The 21703-nt window shown below is 48.4% G+C and overlaps 1 protein-coding gene across 5 annotated transcripts in view; it reads right to left on the bottom strand.

The window, feature by feature from the left end:
- The window catches only part of DHRSX (dehydrogenase/reductase X-linked), a 151805-nt gene that overhangs the window by 40777 nt on the left and 89325 nt on the right, over positions 1–21703 (bottom strand). For all 5 annotated transcript variants that reach the window (XM_024988801.2, XM_024988802.2, XM_024988800.2 and 2 more), the window contains exon 4: positions 4290–4391. In XM_024988801.2, the coding sequence (XP_024844569.1) occupies positions 4290–4391 (102 nt within the window). The remainder of the gene's footprint in view (positions 1–4289; positions 4392–21703) is intronic.

Genomic DNA, 21703 nt, shown 5'->3' with positions numbered 1-21703 from the left:
GTGTGGTACATATATACAGTGGAATATTACTCGGCCATGAAAAAGAATGACATATGCTTTTTGCAGCAACACGGAACTAGAGATTATCGTATTAAGTGAAGTAAGTCAGACAGAGGAAGACAAATATCCTGTGGTATCAGTTATACATGGAATCTAAAAACACAGTCAAACGAACCTATTTACAAAACAAAGTCACAGATGTAGAGAACAAGATGATGATTACCAAAGCTGAAAGATCCAGCCAGTCCATCCTAAAAGAAATCAGTCCTGAATATTAGTTGGAAGGACTGATGCTGAAGTGCCAATCCTTTGGCCACCTGATGAGAAGAGCTGACTCATTGGAAAAGACCCTGATGCTGGGAAAGAATGAAGGCAGGAGGAGAAGGGGGCAACAGAGGATGAGATGGTTGGATGGCATCACCGACTCAACGGACACGAGTTTGAGCAAACTCTGGGAGGTGGTGAAGGACAGGGAAGCCTGACGTGCTGCAGTCCATGGGGTCACACAGAGTCAGACACAACTGAGCGACTGAACAACGACAACATTTGGGCACTTGCTCCTCAAGAATCAGACCCCAGTCCCCGCTTTCCTGACTGCTCTGGACACCGAGGCCCCCCGGGGCCAGTGCCCGGAAGGCCAGCTCTAACGGTCCTTGGTCCATGAGCTGATTTATGCTATGAGTTCCTAAACTAATGAAGATCAACAGTGAAAACTGGGTTACTGTGTATCTGGCCAGGCAAGCCATCTCTGTTCTTTCTCAGGGTTACCACTGACACATTTATTTGGCGGGGGGAACACACAGTTTTTAGTAATCCTTGATGTTGGGAGATTCATCTGGGAGAGTGATGGGATGTATTCCTGCAAGGACAAAGCATAAATTCTGAGCAGTGAACACAAACCTGTCCAAGTTCCGGCACAAGGATGGGAAACGAGATCCATCAAATTTGGACGGGAATAAATGATAAATATTGACCGGCTCTGCAGGACGTCCACTATTAATCATTCTCGGGGTGGACGAAGCCCCAGCCTCGATCACGAGTTCCCCCACCGGCGGAGAGAGGCAGTCTCCTTCCATTTGTGTGCACAAATATTCCCTGACTGGAATGCCGAACATCTGCAAAATCCTGATTGCTCTCTTTAATAATAAATTTTAGGGACTTTCCTTGCACTGTGGGCCTTCCCTGGTGGCTCAGTTTGTAAAGAATCTGCCTGCAATGCAGGAGACCTGGGTTCGATCCCTGGGTTGGAAAGATTCCCCTGGAGAAGGGAAAGGCTACCCACTCCAGTATTCTTGGGCTTCCCTGGTAGCTCAGCTGGTAAAAAATCTGCCTGCAATGCGAGAGACCCGAGTTTGATCCCTGGGTCGGGAAGATTCCCCTGGAGAAGGGAAAGGTTACCCACTCAAGTATTCTGGCCTGGAGAATTCCACGGACTGTACAGTCCATGGGGGTCACAAAGAGTCGGACACGACTGAATGACTTTCACTTCACCAACTGTCATGGACATAATTTACAGCTTCAGAACATGACTGCTTTCTTTAGAACATGAAACTTTGCTCTGACAGATACTGCCGAAGCAACACTGTAACAAATTCAAGAAAGACTAGAAGAGTAATCTCCATCAAGAATGGTAATAAAAATAAATAAATTTTAAACATGCAAAGCTAGCGAGGACCACCAGCTAGCCATGACCCTCAGAAAGCTTTCCCGTGGGACGCAGCTGGGGGTGTTCTCCATGAGACCTGATGCCTGGGGTGGTTTAACAGGAGTTGGTCCTACAAACACAAGCTCCACCCACCTTTTTTAAAATTTCATTTATTGATTTTTTGCTGCACAGGGTTTTTGCTGCTGCTTGGCTCTCTCTCGCTACAGTAAGTGGGGATTACTCTCTGCAACTCTCTGAGTTGCAGTGCTCAGGCTTATTGCGGATCACAGGCTCTAGGGAATAAGGGCTTCAGTACTGGTAGCACACGGGCTTAGTGGCTCCAGGGTGTGTGAAATTTTTCCCAGACCAGGGATCAAACCTGTGTGCTCAGCACTGGGTTCGGGGTGAGGGGGATTGGTAACCACTGGACCACCAGGGGAGTCTGAATCCAACTCCTTTGAACCAATCGCCTTGTGAGGAGGAGTTGCTATCCCAGAGGAGGGTCCTGGGCAAATAGCTTTGGTTAACTCAGCGGATTCTATTGAACACCATCAGTACCATGGACAGGGCCTTGGTCCCAGAACTCAGGAAATGGGTTTGCAGCTGCTGACTCAGAATATTCCCAGTATCGTTCCCTTTAGAGTTGTGGTTTGACCTAAATGTCCATCGGCATGGGGTACATATGTGCATTGGAGGAGTATTCAGCCGTGAAAAAAAGGATGAAAGAAAGCCATTGGAAGTAACAAGCATTAACCTCCAGATCGTCATACTGGGTGAAGTTAGTCAGACAGAGAAGGAGAAACAGCATATGATATCCCTTATATGCAGAGTCTAAAGAGAAATGATACAATTGAACTTAGTCATGAAGCAGAAACTGACTCACGGGTATAGAGCAGGAGGAAATGGCAACACACTCCAGGGTTCTTGCCTGGAGAATTCCCTGGACAGAGGAGCCTGGTGGGCTGCAGTCCATGGGGCCACAAAGAGTCACACATGACTGACCAGTTAACACACACACACACACACACACACACAGGCTTAAAGAAAAAATTTATGGTTACTGGGAGGAAGGATGTGCGAAAAGGATAGTTAGGAAGTTTGGGATGGACATGCACATACTGCTATACTTAAAAGGGAAAGAGGGAACACTTCCAAACTCATTCTACGAGGCCACCACCACGCTGATACCAAAACCAGACAAAGACCTCACAAAAAAAGAAAATTATAGGCCAGTGTCACTGATGAACCTCAATGCAAAATTCCTCCATAAAATTGTAGTGAACAGAATCCAAGAACACATTAAAAGGATCATATACCATCACCACGATCCTAGGGGAGACAGGAAGGAAGGTAGCGGAAGACAGGGAAGCCTGGCGTGCTGCGGTCCACAGGCTCGCAAAGAGTCAGACCTGACTGTCCGTGGCGTTCTCCAGGCAAGAACACTGGAGTGGGTTGCCATCTCCTTCTCCAGGGCATCTTCCCAACCCAGGGATTGAACCCACGTCTCCTGCACTGCATGCAGATTCTTTACCGTCTGAGTCACCAGAGAAGCCCTGAGCACACTTTACCTCATTTTAAAGCAACACCCTAAAATCGATTATCCTGATAGCAAAGGCCAAACACATCAGTGGAACACAGCTTCAGCAATAACTGAAACTATATCTCCATGGTAATCCCGCTTTCCCCAAGCACTGCCAGAGCTCCTGTCTGTGCCCGAATTAACCTCTGGAGTTCACCAGACCTCACCATCATTTTTCCAATTTACTGTTTCAGTTCAGTTCAGTTGCTCAGTCGTTCCTGACTCTTTGTGACCCCATGGACTTCTGCACACCAGGCTTCCCTGTCTGTCACCAACTCCTGGAGCTTGCTCAAACTCACGTCCATCGAGTCGGTGATGCCATCCAACCATCTCATCCTCTGTCGCCCCCTTGTCCTCCCACCTTCAATCTCTCCCAGCATCAGGGTCTTTTCCAATGAGTCCGTTCTTCCCATTAGGTGGCCAAAGTATTGGAGTTTCAGCTTCAGCATCAGTCCTTCCAATGAATATTCAGGACTGATTTCCTTTAGGATGGACTGGTTGGATCTCCTTGCAGTCCAATGGACTCTCAAGAGTCTTCTCCAACACCACAGTTCAAAAGCATCAATTCTCCTGAGCTCAGCTTTCTTTACAGTCCAACTCTCACATCCATACATGACCACTGGAAAAACCATAGCTTCGAGTAGACGGACCTTTGTTGGCAAAAACATTTATTGTTTACTTGGAGGAAAATTACTTTACGATGCTGCTTTTTTTCTGTAAACACTGTGAATCAGCCATAAATATACATTCAGCCCTCCTGAGCCTCCCCCCACCCCACGCCATTCCACCCTCTCGATCATCAGCCTCTTATTCAGAGTGAAGAATTGGGGACATATCACTCAGTCACGAAAAGGAATGAAACTGACTCAGCTGTAGGGATGTGGACGAACCTAGAGTCTGTTACACAGAGGAAAGGAAGTCTGAGTAAAGGAAGTCTGAAGGAGTGAAATAAACATCATATATGAACACATATATATGGGCTCTATAAAAACAGTACCAATGAATCTATTTGCAGGGAAGACACAGAGGTGCAGACGCGAAGAACAGCCTTGCATCATCACTCACCGTTATTCACCAGGACGTGGAGGGGCAGTTTCTTCATTTTGAACGTCTGGACGAACTCCCGGATAGACCTCATGGACGCCAGGTCGCAATACAGAAACTCCACTGGAGGAAGACAAAGAAGCGAGGTCAGCTTTCAATGCACCACACACGATACAGTCCATCAGCGTTCACTCGGGAGGGACATGTTAGGATACTCTGGAGTACAGACAGAGGAAGCTGTGTGTGCCACGTCACCCAGCCCCTGAGAACAAGGGAGTGCGTGTTTTCAATGCTTTCCCTAAAAAAAATAACAAAGGGAGCCTGCGTAAGGGGTGGGCGTAGTCCAGGATCAGTTACTCAGCACGGTCATCGTCCTGCGAATCGTGGGTGACCCCTCCGCCGGACACCCTGGGAAGGTGAGGATGCATTTGAAAAGTTGAAGTGTTAGCCGCTCAGTCCTGTCCTGCTCTATGCGACCCCGTGGACTGTAGCTCACCAGGCTTCCTCTCTCCATGGGGAGGCTCCAGGAGACCCCGGTTCGATCCCTGAGTCCAGAAGACCCCCTGGAAAAGGGCATGGCAACCCACTCCAGTACTCTTGCCTGGAGAATCCCATGGACAGAGGAAGCCTGGTGAGCTACAGTCCATGGGGTTGCAAAGAGCAGGACCCATCTCCTGCACTGCAGGCAGACTCTTTACTGTATGCATTTAGAAATTTAAAAAACAAATAAAAATCAATAGTTGCTGTATGTCGGCTGAGCCCAGGGGTTTAAAAAAAAAAAAAGCAACATTAGGCACTTATCTTTTGCATGTTTCCTTTTTTAACATTTTTTTAAAATGTGGGCCATCTTTTAAAGTCTTTATGACCTTGTTACAATACTGTTTCTGGTTTATGCTTTGGCTTTTTGGCCAAGAGGTATGTGGGATCTTACCTCCCCAACCAGGGATGAAACCCATACCCCTTGCCTTGTAAAGCAGTCCCTTGCATGTTTTTTAAATGCATTTTTTGGTTTTTTTTTTTTTTTTTTTTTGCTCTTTTGATTCTGTTCTCCATGGCAGCAGGCTGTGGCAGATTGGGGAAGACGGAGCTTTGCCGCAGGGAGTTGGGAATTTCTGCTCTAGAAGTCGGTGCCATCTGCACAGGAATTCCCAACACGCTGTTCTAATTTCCCCCTGAAACACTCCCAAGAATGTTAAAAAAAAAAAAAAAAAAAAGAGGAAAACCCACACGATTGCTAATAACTACAACCGATGGTTAAAAAAAAAAAAAAGGATGCGTGGACCCACACACTCAGCTTCCAGTCCTGTCCAACTCTCTGCAACCCCGTGGACTTCGGCCCGCCAGGCTCCTCCGTCCATGGGATTCTCCGGGCAAGAGTACTGGAGTGGCGTGCCATGCCCTCCCCCAGGGGATCTTCCTGACTCGGGGATCAAATTCGCGTCTCCTGAGTGTGCTGCATTGGCAGGCAGGTTCTTTACCACGAGCGCCTTGTGGGAAGCCCCAGAAGGGACATAATTGACAAGCAACACCGACACTGATGCCTCGTGCTGAGAGCACTGCCCTGTGAGTGGGTCACTGCATCTTGCTTGCTTTCTACCCGCTGGTTCGAATCTTTTCATTTTTTATCGCCGTGCTGCACAGCTTGCAAGATCTTAGTTCCTCAACCAGGAATCGAATGAGGGCCCTGGCAGTGAATGCGCCAAGTCCTAACCACAGGAATGCCCGGAAATTCCTTACGCCCAGTCTCGTCATCAGCACCAGTTTCCACATCCACTTGGGAGCTGCCCCGTCTCTCACCTCTACAACAGCATCACTGGAAGGAGTGGGGGATACGGCACAGGGGGTCTGTCATTCAGTCGCTCAGTTGTGTCTGACTTTCTGTGACCCCATGGACTGCAGCATGCCAGGCCTCCCTGTCCTCCACTGTCTCCCGGAGCTTGCTCGTACTCATGTCCATCGCGTCGGTGATGCCATCCAACCATCTCATCCTCTGTCATCCCCTTCTCCTGCCGCCTGCAATCTTTCCCAGCATCGGGGTCTTTTCCAGTGAGGAAGAGGAGCCCCTAAATCAAGTCCTGCTGCTGGGGAGGGCAGACTGCTCCCCGCAGAGCAGAATGCTTGAAGAGCTCCGTCTTTGAGAAGAGCAGTACAGAAGACAGGTTACACAGTGTGACCCCTGCCTCCATCCAGCAGAGGCAGCAGGACTGACCACTGAGAGGGCAAGGCACTCACGGGCGTTAGGGCTTCACCTAACATGCAGCTAGGGGTTGCATACCCGCAGCGATGGACACAGTGAGAGGCGCTGGAGTAACTGACGCAGCAGGGCTCTTGGCGGAGACAACATGTGACAGTTAAACAATATTTTTGCCTTTTTGTTTATTTGGTTGAAAGTGAAGCCGCTCAGTCGTGTCCGACTCTTTGCGACCCCACGGACTGTAGCCTACCAGGCTCCTCTGTCCATGGGATGCTCCAGGCAAGGAGACTGGAGTGGGTTGCCATTTCCTTCTCCAATTATTTATTTGGTTACTGTGGGTCTTTCTTGCAGCACACAGGATCTTTAAGTCGTGGGCATGGGGCATCTAGCTCCCCCACCAGGGGCTGAACCCAAGCGCCCTGCATTGGACACTCAGAGTCTTAACCACTGCACCACCAGGGAAGCCCTGTAGCTGACATTTTTCACTTGACCTGGGGTGCCTTTAACCTAACCTTTCATTTCTAGCTACATGATTATAGAGAAACGAAGGCTGCCATGCTCTGAGAATATTCAGGGCACCCCCTGATGCTGCTGCTGCTGCTGCTAAGTCACTTCAGTCGTGTCCGAATCTGTGCGACCCCATAGATGGCATCCTACCAGGCTCCTCTGTCTCTGGGATTCTCCAGGCAAGAACACTGGAGCAGGTTGCCATTTCCTTCTCCGATGCATGAAAGTGAAAAGTGAAAGTGAAGTCACTCACTCGTGTCTGACTCTAAGCCACCTCATGGACTGCAGCCCACCAGGCTCCTCCGTCCCCTAGGGGACAAGAAAGAGAACATCTGTCATGCAGGCGGCTGGAACACAGAAGGTATACCAGTTGTCTGGGTAGCGAAATATAGCCAGAAACTCAGATAACAGGTAGGGGGTGGAGTTTGAAAGACTTAAGAGTTAAGTCAAGGGTCTGATCCTGATGCAGGAAAGAGTGAGACTGAATGATAAGGGGCTGGTCATGATACAAAACCAAGATGGTGGCCTCCCACTGGGAGACCACGTTGAAGGCAGGACACAGGAGGATTCTTCTGTAAGCTCATGATGGAGTTTTTTAAGGCAGGGATTAAAAGTTAAAAGGCTGAAAAGTGTCAGGCTAACAAGGAAACACCAGGCAGGGCTGGCCCTTTTGAGACAAGGAGGAAGTGGTTCAGGGCTAAAATACCAATGGGACAATGCAGATCGTTACCTGTGGGTCCAGTGTTCAGGCAACGCGAAGGCATGACACAGACGTAGAGAACACGTGTGTGGACACCAAGGTGGGGAGAGAAGGTGGGAAGAACTTGCGAGATTCGGATTGACACATATGCACTCTGTGTGAAATACTCTGTGTAAAATAGATAAGTAACAAGCACAACTGTATACCTCAGGGAAGTCTACTCAGTGCTCCGTAAAGACCTAAATGGGAAGGGAAGCCAAAAAGGGACGCTCTGTGTATACATACGGCTGACACCTTGCTGCGCAGCAGAAGCCCACAGAACATTGTGAAGCAACTATATCCCAACAAAGATCAATAAAAAATGTTGAAGCCATGATGGTTATAGTTAAGCAGCGAAATCCTCTGCTGCCATTTCTTCATCAGAAGATTTCTAACAATGCAACATCACAGGCTCTTTGGAAAAACCCATGAGAAACGCAGGAAGAGGTGGGCAGAACCGAAATGGTTCTGGGAGAACGCCATGTATATCTTTGAGCATCTGAGGAATCGACAGATTAAAAAAAAAAAAAAAAAAAAAACAAGGACCCAGAGAAGACTGTGGATAATACATCTGACAAGGTTGGGAATACAAATTAGCACACAGGGACGAGTCTATGATAGGAAGAAGATTTTAAAATGATAGGTGTGTACTTCTAACCGAATGAATAATAGGCTCGATTTACAAGTAAAATAGGAACATCTCAAGGAAATGAGTACTTTAATCGGGAAAAGGACTGACTGTTACGATCTAATCAAGCAAATTAGGACTAATCAGGCCAACAAATATGGGATAAATAGGAAAAAAATTCATGAAGGAAAGACACTCAGAAAAAACAGGGGAGGGCATCAGACGGTATTTTATCAAATCCTTTCCTACTTTCAAAAACCAGACAACCCCAGCTCTAAACTGACTGACTTAGAACACAGCGGGTGGAGGGGAGCCTGAACTGATTCTCCTTATGACGTGTGCATGTTTCTGATACAAAAAGCTGCCAAGAAATCTCATCAGAGGATCTCACTGCTGTTCAGTCGTTAAGACTTCGCCTTCCAATGCAAGAGGTGCAGTTTCGACCCCTGCTTGGGGAGCCAAGATCCCATATGCCTCACGACCGAAAAAATGAAAACATAAAGCAGAAGGAGTATTGTAACAAATTCAATAAAGACTTTAAAAATGGGGAGAGGGGAAGACAATGAAAAAAAAAAAAAAAACACCAGAATGGGAAGCTCACATTAATAACTACAGATGAAAAAAGAAAACCATGAATGAAAAGGCAAATTAAAACGTTTCCACTGGGATAAAAAGAACAGTGAAAAGTCCAAGTTAATATGTTAGTTACTCAGTCGTGTCTGACTCTTTGCGACCCCGTAGACTGTAGCCTGCCAGGCTCCTCTGTCCATGGGATTCTCCAGGCAAGAAGACTGGAGTGGGCTGCCATGCCCTCCTCCAGGGGATCTTCCCCACCCAGGGATCGAACGCGGGTCTCCTGAGTCTCCTGCATTGGCAGGCAGGTTCTTTACCAATGAGCCACCTGGGAAAACCTCTCTTACAACGTCACTCTGTGCCCACCTGAGCCTCAAGCTTATCCCTATCAAGCAACGACCGGGTCCTCAGAATCACACAGACCCCTCGCTGCAGAGCGATATGGTCAGGACACACATGTCGACCTCCGGGAAAGTTCATTTCTGTAAGGCTCCCACTGCCTCACCCCCACCGCAGAGCCATCTCAGGAAAGCGTTACAGTAAAGCTCAAGCCCTAGAGCCTCAAGCATAAAACTACCACCACCACCACCAAAATGGCAACCCACTCCAGTATCCTTGCCTGGAGAATCCCATGGACAGAGGAGCCTGGACGGCTACAGTTCACTGGGGTCGCAGAGAGTCGGGCACGACTGAGTGACTGAGCACACATACAGTATTCCACTGTGGGCTTTGCACGTGGCTCAGGGGTAACGAATCCGTCTGCCAGTGCAGGAGATGTGGGTTCGATCGCTGGGTGGGGACGATCCCCTGGAGGAGAGAATGGCAACTTACACCAGTATCCTTGCCTAGAGAATCCCATGGACAGAGGAGCCCGGTGGGCTACAGTCCATGGGGTCACAGAGACTCAAACACGACTCACCAATTAAACAACCACCATCACCCAAAAAGCCAACAGTACAGGTAAAAAAAACTTTGGTAAAAGTTGCTAACATCTGTGCAACTTTCAGATTACAGACCATTCAAATGTTTCTGACCCCCAAGTGTGTTTGGAAGATGAAATTAAAACAAGAACATTCTCGACGGACCCTAACTGACCCCAAGGCACCTAACAGATGTCCCCAAAGCACTTCGCAACTAAAGAGAAAAGAGTGTCATTGGACTGACTCAGAAGCCAGCCACTTAGAAAGCAATCAGAGTCATGCTTGGAAACAGTGATGTTTAAAGAGCTTCAAAAGCAATTCCTACTCCCGGGAGGTAAATGGTTCTCCTGGGGATCTTATTTACTTCTTCCATCAACAGGGCAGGGCCAAAAGAAGCTTCCGCCCAGCCCAGATGATCAGAGCCCCTAATTAGCGTGGGTTTAATGTGTTCCCCCCACTGTGTATGGATGACACCACCCAGATGAAGTCAGCACGGCCCCACCATCAACCCCGGTGAGCTTGCATAGGGAATCACGGGAGAAATGCAAATTTAACTGCCTTGACGTATCACCTCGCACCTGTCAGAGCGCTACGCTCAAAAAGGTAACATAAAACAAAGGCGGGAAGAGGGTGGAGAGAAGGGAAGCCGCCTATGCCGCGGGTGGGATACACGTGGGCGCATCCACTACGGAGAACAGCGTGGAGGTTCCGTAAGAGGCTAAAAATAGAGTGACCCGGATGACCCTGTAATCCCACTCCTGGGTGTTTGTCCGGAGAAAACGCAAAAGGAAACGCGCATCCCAGAGTCCATGGCAGCGCTGTGTACAATAGCCGAGACGTGAAACAACCCATCGTCAGATGAGCACGCGAAGAAGACGTGGTACATAAATAAAATGCGGTACCGCTCTTCTCTACTCGCTGCTGCCGCTGCTGCTGAGTCGCTTCAGTCGTGTCCGACTCTGTGCGGCCCCAGAGACGGCAGCCCACCAGGCTCCCCCGTCCCTGGGATTCTCCAGGCACGAACACTGGAGCGGGTTGCCATGTCCTTCTCCCATGCATGAAAGTGAAAAGGGAAAGGGAAGTCGCTCAGTCGTGCCCGACTCTTAACGACCCCATGGACTGCAGCCTTCCAACCAGGCTCCTCCGTCCGTGGGATTTTCCAGGCAAGAACGCTGGAGTGGGGAGCCACCTCTGACCCTATGAACTGTAGCCCGCCAGGCTGTTCTATTCATGGGATTCTCCGGGCCAGAACACTGGAGTGGGTTGCCATTTCATACTCCAGGGGATCTTCTCAACCCAGGGATCCAACCTGCATCTCTTGCATGGGGAGGCAGACTCTTTATCACTGAGCCACCTGGGAAGCCAGTGGTGGAATATTACACAGCCATAAAAAAGAATGAAATCATGCCAGTTGCAGCAAGATGGATGTACCCAGAGATGATCATAGTAAGACACACAGACAGAGAAAGACAAACACCATATGATATCACTTATATGTGGCATCTGGTTTTTCGAAATATACAAATGAACTTATTTTCAAAACAGAGACAGACTCACAGATATAGAAGACAAACTTATGGTTACCAAAGGAAAAAGTGGAGATGGGACAAACTAGGCATTTGGGATGCACACTAATATTGTTGTTTAATCACTCAGTTCACTCCAACTCTTTGCGACCCCATGGACTGCAGGACGCCAGGCCTCCCTGTCTATCACCAGCTCCTGGAGCTTGCTCAGATTCATGTCCATCAAGTCGGTGATGCCATCCAACCATCTCATCCTCTGCCGTCCCCTTCTCCTCTCGCCTTCACTCAAGAATCCCGTGAACAACATACATGGTCCTCTAAATTAAATATACTAGATAACCAACAAGGACTTATTGTATAGCACAGGAAACTCTACTGAACATGCTGTGATAACCGACCTGGGAAAAGACTGGAATGAAGCCCTCTAAATAGCTCAGTATTTATAAAAAATGCTTTGGGCATCAAGCAAAGCTGTAGAACTCTGTGGCCTCATAAACAGTGTCTGTGGCCTACCACAGCTGCACTTTTGGAAAGTTCTTGCGCGGATCTCCTAAAAACTGGAGTTGGGACCGACTCAATAAAAGGTTTTCATGTTTCTACATTACCCAAGAACAGGAACTGGAGAAGGAAATGGTAACCCACTCTGGTACTCTTGCCTGGAGAATCCCATGGACAGAGGAGCCTGGTGGGCTGCAGTCCATGGGGTCGCAGACAGTCGGACACGACTGAGTGAGTAACAGAACAGGGAGGTTTCTGGTTCGTTTTGTCTCCGGCTACACTCGTCCCTCCAGTAACAGACAGGAGACACCCAAGGCATGTGTTACTCACTGTTCTTTTTTTATTTTTAAAAAAATTTTATTGGGGTACTACTTGATTTACAATGCTGTTGTTCCATTCATTTTTTTTTAAATATAACTTTATATTTTGACCATGCCGCGTGGCTTGCACAAGTTTAGTTATCTGACCAGGGATCAAACCCGGGCGCCTGCAGTGGAAGAACAGAGTCTTAACAACTGGACTGCCAGGGAAGTCTGTCCATTCTATTGTAAAGAATATTTGTTTTCAAAAAAAAAAAAAAAGGAAGCAAGGAAGGGAGACAGGGAAGCAAGGAAAGGAGACAGAGAAGAAAGAAGACAGGAGACAGAAGAGGGAAATGTGTCATTACTGTGGTTCTACTGCGAACAGGAACCCCCTGGGCTTGGATTCTTTTTAATACAGAAGAATTCTTTTCATCCGCTCACATTTTGATGATGGTGATTGCGGAGGAGGGTGCCAGTGTTTTCTGTCCGTTCATTCACCTTGTTTTTGTTTTATCAAATAAACTAGTAAAAATTAAATTACTTTTTTTTTTTTTAACGGTCCTGTGATTCTCTTTTCCTCCGTGGATGTTGTCAAATGAAAATGTCTCCAGCCGTATCAATAAACGAGAAATGTCAAAGCCATCAGCAGCGAGGTCTGGCCTCCAGACATGGAGGGCTCCCAAAGCTGTGATCCAGAAGGTGCTCCCTCCCCCGACAGTGACTGCCGAGGGCCGCGAGGACGCAAGAATCAGACATCTATCTCTCCTTAAGGTGAACTACGAAATGAGTTTGACCCCAGACAACCGAGGTGCATAGGAAAGGAGTGAATTCAGTGAGCCCAGAGGCTTGCATCCTTCCCTGCGTAGAATGCTCAATTCCTTCACTGATATCTGATCTTTGCTCTTCAGACCACCTGCTCCCTTTGTTGCAAACTTGTATACAGCCTGACTCCCCCTCCCGCCTCCTTGGAGCAGATTTCTCAGAGCTACCGAGATGCTGTTCCCGGGCTCAGAGTCCTCAACATGCCCACCCAATAAAACACCTCTCTGCTTTCAGGAGGTGACTGCACTTTCTTTAATCGACAGTCTGATTGGTTTGCATATGTTGAAGCATCTCTGTGACTCTGGCATGAATCCAGCACAGCAGTGGTACACCATCTTTTTGATGTGATCTTGGATTCAGTGTGCTGGTATCTGGTTGAGAATTTTTGCATCTATACTCGTCAAAAATATAGGTTTGATGGGGAAAGACCCTGATGCTGGGAAAGACAGAAGGCAGGAGGAGGCAGAAGATTCAGATGGCATCACCGACTCAACGTAATGAGTTTGAGCAAGCTCTGGGAGTTGGTGAAGGACAGGGAGGATTGGTGTGCTGCAGTCCATGGAGTCGCAAAGAGTCAGATACGACTTAGCGACTGAAAAATAACAATACTCATCAAAGATGTTAGCCTGCAATTTTCTCTTCTGGCAGTATCTCAAGACTTTTCCCAGGCTCCAAAATCACTGCAGATGGTGACTGAAGCCATGATACTAAGAGACACTTGCTCCTTGGAAGGAAAGCTGTGACCAACCTAGACAGCATATTGAAAAGCAGAGACATCACTTTAGTAACTAAGGTCCATCTAGTCAAGGCTATGGTTTTTCCAGTAGTCAGGTATGGATGTGAGAGCTGGACTATTAACAAAGCTGAGCACCGAAGAATTGATGCTTTTGAACTGTGGTGTTGGAGAAGACTCTTGAGAGTCCCTTGGACTGCAAGGAGATCCAACCAGTCCATCCTAAAGGAAATCAGTCCTGGATATTCATTGGAAGGACTGATGCTAAAGCTGAAGCTCCAATATTCGGCCACCTGATGTGAAGGACTGACTCATCAGAAAAGACCCTGATGCTGGGAAAGATTGAAGGCAGGAGGAGAAGGGGATGACAGAGGATGAGATGGTTGGATGGCATCACCGACTCGATGGACATGGGTTTGAGTAAACTCCGGGAGTTGGTGATGAACAGGGAAGCCTGGCATGCTGCAGTCCATGGGGTCGCAAAGAGTTGGGCATGACTGAGCAACTGAAAAGCAACAAGACCATTTCTTGAAGGAAGTGAGCACAGTTCTTGTCTCTTCAGCCAGTATGTGTCCCGTGGAGGGAAAGAGGGAATGCCCCCGCTTTATCCTGCTCCAAACCCCGCCCCCCCAGCGCCCCAGTCCTCATCGGACGCCTCCCCCCGCCTCCATGAGCAGAGCCCGAAGCTGCAGTCACGACCGAGGTCTCAGCATCCTCTTGGTAATGACTATCATCTTCCTGGGGATGTCACAGTGATTTTCTGCACCATTTCCCTCCTGCGGTCGTAAAGAACACATTACGGATTTGGCAGAACCTGTTCATCAAGGCTGTTAAACCTCCCCAAAGAACAAGCAGCATCAAGATGGAAAAATGTGCTTTCATCTTCTCTGGATGTCTGCGGTTCTGCTTTTAAACGGACTTAAAAAAAAAAGAAAAGTCTCCGGCTCTTTGCGACCCCACAGTCCATGGAATTCTCCAGGCCAGAATACTGAAGTGGGTAGCCTTTCCCTTCTCCAGGGACATTTTCCAAACCCAGGGATCAAACCCAGGTCTCCCGCATTGAGGTGGATTCTTTACCAGCTGAGCCACTAGGGAAGGCCTTTAATTAATTATTTTAATTGGAGGATAATTACAATATTCAAACAGTGGATTTTTTTTTTTTTTATAGGCAGACAGTTGCCTTCCACAATTCTTTCTTTGCCCTCACTGTTTTGGGGGTTGTTTTTTTAAGAGACAGTTTCCTTCTGCATAACATCACAGAGACATGCCGACAGATGACAGACAAGTCCGGACATACGGTGACACATACATTGTTCAGTAAACAAGGCCTCCTGCACTGGGCCACACGGAACACAGTCCTGTCGTCCAAGCGTGCTTACTCACAGAAGCCCTGCTTTCTTCTCCTCGGAGATTAAGACACAAAGAAGACAGCGCATCAGTGAGACCGAACCCTTTCTTACGACCGAGTCACAAACACTCAGAGCTTCCCAGGTGGCTCAGATGGTAAAGGATCTGCCTGGAAGTCAGGAGACCCTGGGGTTCCCTGGATTCGATCCCTGGGTCGGGAAGAGGGAGGAGGAAATGGCAACCCAGCCTGGAGAATCCCACAGATAGAGGAGCCTGGTGAGGCTACAGTCCATGGCGACTCAAAGAGCCAGACACGATTTAGACACGACTTTGTTGACTCGAACGATAACCAGCACCACCAACACTTGAAAAACTAAAAGATAGAGATTATTTTGTTAGAGTAATGAATTTTTTTTTTTTGCCTTGAAGTGCGTGAGAGTTTAGTTCTCCAACCAGTGGGGATCAAACCCATGCCGTCGGCACTGGGAGCAAGGAGTTTTAACCTCTGGACCTCCAGGGAACTTCCAGACTTATGAGTATTTGAAAAGCGAAAACAGAGCTGAGATGGTTGGATGGCGTCACTGACTCGATGGACATGAGTTTGAGCAAGCTCTGGGAGTTGATGATGGACAGGGAGGCCTGGCGTGCTGCAGTCCATGGGGTCGCAAAGAGTCGGATACAACTGACCAGAATTGAAAAGCAAAAAAATACACATTTCAGGACGTTCGTTGAAATAACAAATATATATATATATATATTTATATCAGGATATTCAAAGAACTCCATAACTGGCCTAGAGACTCCAGAAGGACTTCAACTTTAGACTCCAGGAGAGCTAAGACCTCCAGCCCAGGGACCTTCCGGCATGTACTCATTAGCCACGAACGGTGGTCACTCCGAAGTCCAAAAGATCCAGGGGACGTGCACCCCCATGGTGGCTGGAGAGGGTAACCTGGCCTCCTTGCCTGAAGGGACTGAATACCTGTGGTCACACCAGCGTCAATGTAACAGCAGTGAAGACCTCCCGGGGGGTCCTGTGGCTAAGACTCCACACTCCCAGTGCAGGGGACCTGGGTTCCATCCCTGGTTGGGGAACTAGATCGCACTAGAGTTGGCATACTGAAACGAAAGATCGCACGTGCTGCAGTGAAGACCCAGCCCAGCCAAATAAGTAAATATTAAAAAAAAAAAAAAAAAAGCATAAAGAAAGACAGCAGGACAGAAGACACACACCACAGATGTCGAGAAAGTTGGCCAAGCAAACGGGCAGATCCCGTCTGCTCTGACGCAGGCGATCGTCCTGATGGGGTGGGAGGTGGGACCCCTGCTTCGGTTCCCCCAGCTGCCGAGGGCAGGTCCAGTCCCACTAACACTCTTGTCCCGCCCGCCCCGCCGTTCCTCCGTTCTACGGAGTCTTGCGTGCGTCTCTAGATTCCTCCGCGGGCGTCAGGGACTGACTGCTGTCAGCTCTGAGCTGGGGTTCTGCAAGCACTTGTGTGTCTGAAGGCATATCCCTGATGTGTCCGTGGAGAGACGTGTAGTCCACGGGCAGCTACTCCTCTGCCATCTTGTTCCTCCCTCGGGCAGATTCCTTCTGCTGGCAGAAAACCCCACCAGGATCTCTCCGATTTGTGCATTTCTTGCCCCGTGAGGCACTGACCACCCTTTGTTTTGAATTTCCATTTCAAGCATTTATCTAGCAAAACACCTCGAAGATGGAGCTACCATCTTACTCCAGACCAACAAAACAAACCAAAAAAAAAAAGAAAAAGAGGTCGCCTTATTCATTTCTTCTTCTCAGATGCAATCAACATAACACAGTACCCTGGAAAAAAAATGTTCTCTTGAGACCCCCCTGGCAGTTCAGCGGTTAGGACTGGACCTGCCAATGCAGGGAGTAGGAGGTTCAATTCCTGGGCAGGGAGTTGAGATCCCACCTGCCTCCTGGCCAAAAAAAAAAAAAAAAAAAATCAAGACACAAAACAGAAGCAATATTGAGACAAATTCAATAACAACTTTAAAAGTGGTCCAGATCAAAAAAATATTCTTTAATCACATCAAAAAAAAAATCTGAAAAAGAACAGAAGTGCTCTCTCATTTAGGAAAAAAAAAGTCTTAGTTTTTAGAAATTAATTTGCAATAAGTCCTTCTTTTATAAAAGTCTTCCCTGGTGGCTCAGGTGGTAAAGAATCTACCTGCAATGCAGGAGACATAGGTTCAATCCCTGGGTTGGGAAGATCCCCTAGAGGAGGAAATCGCAACCCACTCTAGAAAGGCATCTAGAAAGGTCTCGGTGCTAAATATGACTTGTCATCACTTATCTGGGCAGTCAAAGGTACGGTTTTTCCAGTCGTCAGGTATGGATGTGACAGTTGGACTATAAAGAAAGCTGAGCGCTGAAGAATGGATGCTTCTGAACTGTGGTGTTGGAGAAGACTCTTGAGACTCCCTTGGACTGCAAGGAGATCCAACTAGTCCATCCTAAAGGAAATCAGTCCTGAATATTCATTGGAAGGACTGATGCTGAAGCTGAAACTCCAATACTTTGGCCTCCTGATGCGAAGAGCTGACTCATTTGAAAAGACCTTGATGCTGAGAAAGATTGAGGGCAGGAGGAGAAGGGGGCGACAGAGGATGGTTGGATGGCATGTGGACTCAATGGACATGAGTTTGAGCAAACTCCGGGAGTTGGTGATGGACAGGGAGGCCTGGCGCGCTGCAGTCCATGGGGTCCCCAAAGAGTCGGACACAACTGAGCGACTCTGAACAACCACAAATGAAGCTCTGTGCTGACCAGCAGGGCAGCGCCAGACTTACGCCGCTTCTTTTTAGAAGTGCTTCCGTCAGTCTGACGGGAGGACAGACCTCGCACCCCTCCTCCCCAGCTGCAGCCACGCCTCGAACACAAGGGTGGGAGCAAGCCGGGTCTCTAGGCTGTCCCGGCGAGTTCAGCGGACGCGACCCTGCAGCCGTCCACGTTGTGTTTAAACGACGGGTCCCAGCCGCAGGGTTGAGTAACTGCGTGTGTGCCGCACCCAAGGCAGAGCTGACGGTGCACTGCCCGCCTTTTCCCCCCAGGGCCTCGGGTCTCTCCCGCAACCTGGCCGTGTGCCCACGGGTCCCTGACGGCTCCTTCCACTCATCCTATTTTTCCTTAGAGCCCGCCTCTGCACCTGCCTGCAATTTCAACCTAACGACGATCCACGCAGGGCCTCCCGGGGACTGCCGCTGATGGTGTAAGCAAGTGTCGCCACATCCATCCGCCCTGTCAATGCTCAGGTGCACGCTTGGAAAAAAGAAAAAAAAAAAAGAACATTGGAATAAACATCGCCTCCTGTCTCCTGCAGTCACGACCCCAGGAAATCATGTTTGAAAGGGCTTCGGGGCAAAGAAATCCTATCAAGATGCATTTTTCAGGGAATTTCTCGGTAGTTCTGTGGCTAAGACTCCGAGCTCCCAATGCAGGGGACCCAAGTTCGATACCTGGTCAGAGATCTACATCGCACATACTACAGCTAAACAGCTCCCATGTCGTGGGTAAAGAAACGCGTAGAAACCTTGTGACCCGGTGCAGCCAAATAATTAAATAAATACATATGAAGAGCTGACTCATTGGAAAAGACCCTGATGCTGGGAAAGATTGAAGGCAGGAGGAGAAGGGGACGACAGAGGATGAGATGGTTGGATGGCATGATCGACTCAATGGACATGGGTTTGGGTGAACTCCAGGAGTTGGTCATGGACAGGGAGGCCTGGCGTGCTGTGGTTCATGGGGGTCGCAAAGAGAACTGAACTGATATGTATATATATATATATATTTTTTTCCATTCCATTTACTGAAGAGAAATGACAGCATCCATCTATAAAAAAAGACTAGTGCAAAAAATGTTCACAACGGCTTAAAAAGCCAAAGTGAAAATGCAAGCTTTAATCGCTTAGTCGTGTCCGACTCTTGTGACCCCATGGACTGTAGCCCGCCAGGCTCCTCTGTCCATGGGATTCTCCAGACAAGGATACTGCAGTGGGTTGCCATTTCCTCCTCCAAGGGGTTCTTCCCAACCCGGGGATCGAACCCACGTCTCCTGCATTGGCAGGCGGATTCTTTACTTGCTGAGCCACCTGGGAAGCTGCTGCCTGGTATTTTTGGGGCCCCCTATCTAGGGCAGGAATTGTCTAAGGCACTGGGGTCCAGGTACCACGTGGGGGTCACTCAGAGCCACCTCAGGCAACCTCGGATACCGCAGGACAATGAGCTCCTCTGAAGACCACAGGCTCACGGTGAAGGCATTGAGGAATCCGGAAGAAAATTCACCACCAGACAACCGATGGACCACAGCTCCCATGATGCATTTGGGTCTCTCATCCTAAGCGCCATGATGATTTCCACCCAGCTCCCATGATGCCTTTGGGTCTCTCATCTCAAGTGCCATGATGCTTTCCACCCAGCTCCCATGATGCCTTTGGGTCTCTCGTCCCAAGCGCCATGATGCTTTGCACCCAGCTCCCATGATGCCTTTGGGTCTCTCATCCCAGGCGCCATGATGCTTTCCACCCAGCTCCCATGATGCCTTTGGGTCTCTCGTCCCAAGCGCCATGATGGTTTCCACCCAGCTCCCATGATGCCTTTGGGTCTCTCGTCCCAAGCGCCATGATGCTTTGCACCCAGCTCCCATGATGCCTTTGGGTCTCTCGTCCCAAGCGCCATGATGCTTTGCACCCAGCTCCCATGATGCCTTTGGGTCTCTCATCCCAGGCGCCATGATGCTTTCCACCCAGCTCCCATGATGCCTTTGGGTCTCTCGTCCCAAGCGCCATGATGGTTTCCACCCAGCTCCCATGATGCCTTTGGGTCTCTCGTCCCAAGCGCCATGATGCTTTGCACCCAGCTCCCATGATGCCTTTGGGTCTCTCGTCCCAAGCGCCATGATGCTTTGCACCCAGCTCCCATGATGCCTTTGGGTCTCTCATCTCAAGCGCCATGATGGTTTCCACCCAGCTCCCCCAGTCGGCAGCCCTAAGGCCGACCTGAGACTCAAAGGCGAACCTACGGCCAGCAAGACAGCAGTGGGGACAGTGATGCTTGTGGAGTCTAGCTCGGACCACTGGCTGGGGATTACGGATGTGGGTGCCCCCCTCAGCTTGCCAGGGTCACCATCTGTTACCAGGATGGACAGGGAGATACACAGACACACCCCGCTACCTTTGGAAAACCACTGGGTTGGTGGAGAAGTTCGTTTGGGGTTTTCCGTAAGATGTAAGTGAAGTAACTTTTTGGCAGACCCAATACTTCGAGCTTCCCTGGAGGCTATGTGGTAAAGTATCCGCCTATCAATGCAAGAGACACATATTCGATCCCTGGGTGGGGAAGATCCCCTGGAGAAGGACATGGCAACCCACTTCAGTACTCTTACTGGCTTCTCTGCTGGCTCCGATGGTAAAGAATCTGCGTGCAGTGCAGCAGACTGAGGTTCGATTCCTGAATCAGAAAGATCCCCTGGAGAAGGAAATGGCAACCCACTCCAGTATTCTTGCCTGGAGAATCCCATGGACAGAGGAGCCTGGTGGGCCACAGTCCACGGGGTCGCAAAGAGTTGGACACAACGTAGTGACTAAACAAATACTTAGAGATGCTCCTGAAAACTATTCTCCACCTGGCCTGCTTTGAGTGTCCTGGCTACTGTTTGGATCATTGAAGCCTGTAATGTGAAAAATCATTTGACACCATCGCCCTTTTGTTATAGAAACAGAGTGCAGTGACACCAATTCTTCACAGTTAACCGCTTTAGTGACATTAACATGACCTTCTAATTCTAGACCCCAAGGAAGCGTCTTTTAGTTTGTATGTGTGTGTGTGTGTGTGTGGTGTGTGTTCTGGGGTGTCATTCTTATAACCCACTAAGCAAATGCTTCAGATTCACCTCATAAAAAATGTCCTTGGTCACAGGAATGGGTGATAGGAATGGATAAAGAACATGTGGTAACACATATGCGATGGAATACTACACAGCCATGAAAAGGGATGAAGCCATGCCATTTGTAGCTACATGGGTGGACCCAGAGATGATCACGCTAAAGCCAACGCGACAGAGGAAGACAAATATCATGTTATAATTTACATGTGGAATTTATATGTAGATAAATATCACGTGATAAATTTATACATGGATATTTAATTATGGGATGTAAACTATGATACAAATGAACCTATCGATGAAACAGAGACTCACAGTCACACAGAACAGACCTGTGGTTGCCAGAAAAGGAGGTGGTGGGCGGAGGAGGGAGGGATTGGGAGTTTGGGGTTATCAGAGGCAAACGATTATATACAGGATAGATAAACACAAAAAACTACTGCACTGAACAGGGAACTATATTCAATAAGCTGAGATAAATCATAATGGAAAAGAATATGAAAAACAATGTGTGTGTGTGTGTGTGTATGTATGACTGAATCGCTTTGCTGTACACCAGAAATTAACACAACACTGCAAATCAACTGCAATTAAGCAAATAAAAATAAATTTTTAAATGTCCTTAGTAACCTATGGACCACACCAAAATCAGCTCACAGTTTGCCATCACAGAGAGAACACACTTGTTGATGCCAACGACTCACCCAGTCAAAACAGACAGAAAAGGCAGAGCA

Source organism: Bos taurus, chromosome X, assembly GCF_002263795.3.
Source record: "Bos taurus isolate L1 Dominette 01449 registration number 42190680 breed Hereford chromosome X, ARS-UCD2.0, whole genome shotgun sequence".
NCBI lineage: Eukaryota > Metazoa > Chordata > Mammalia > Artiodactyla > Bovidae > Bos > Bos taurus.
This window is presented reverse-complemented; position numbering and strand designations above follow the sequence as displayed.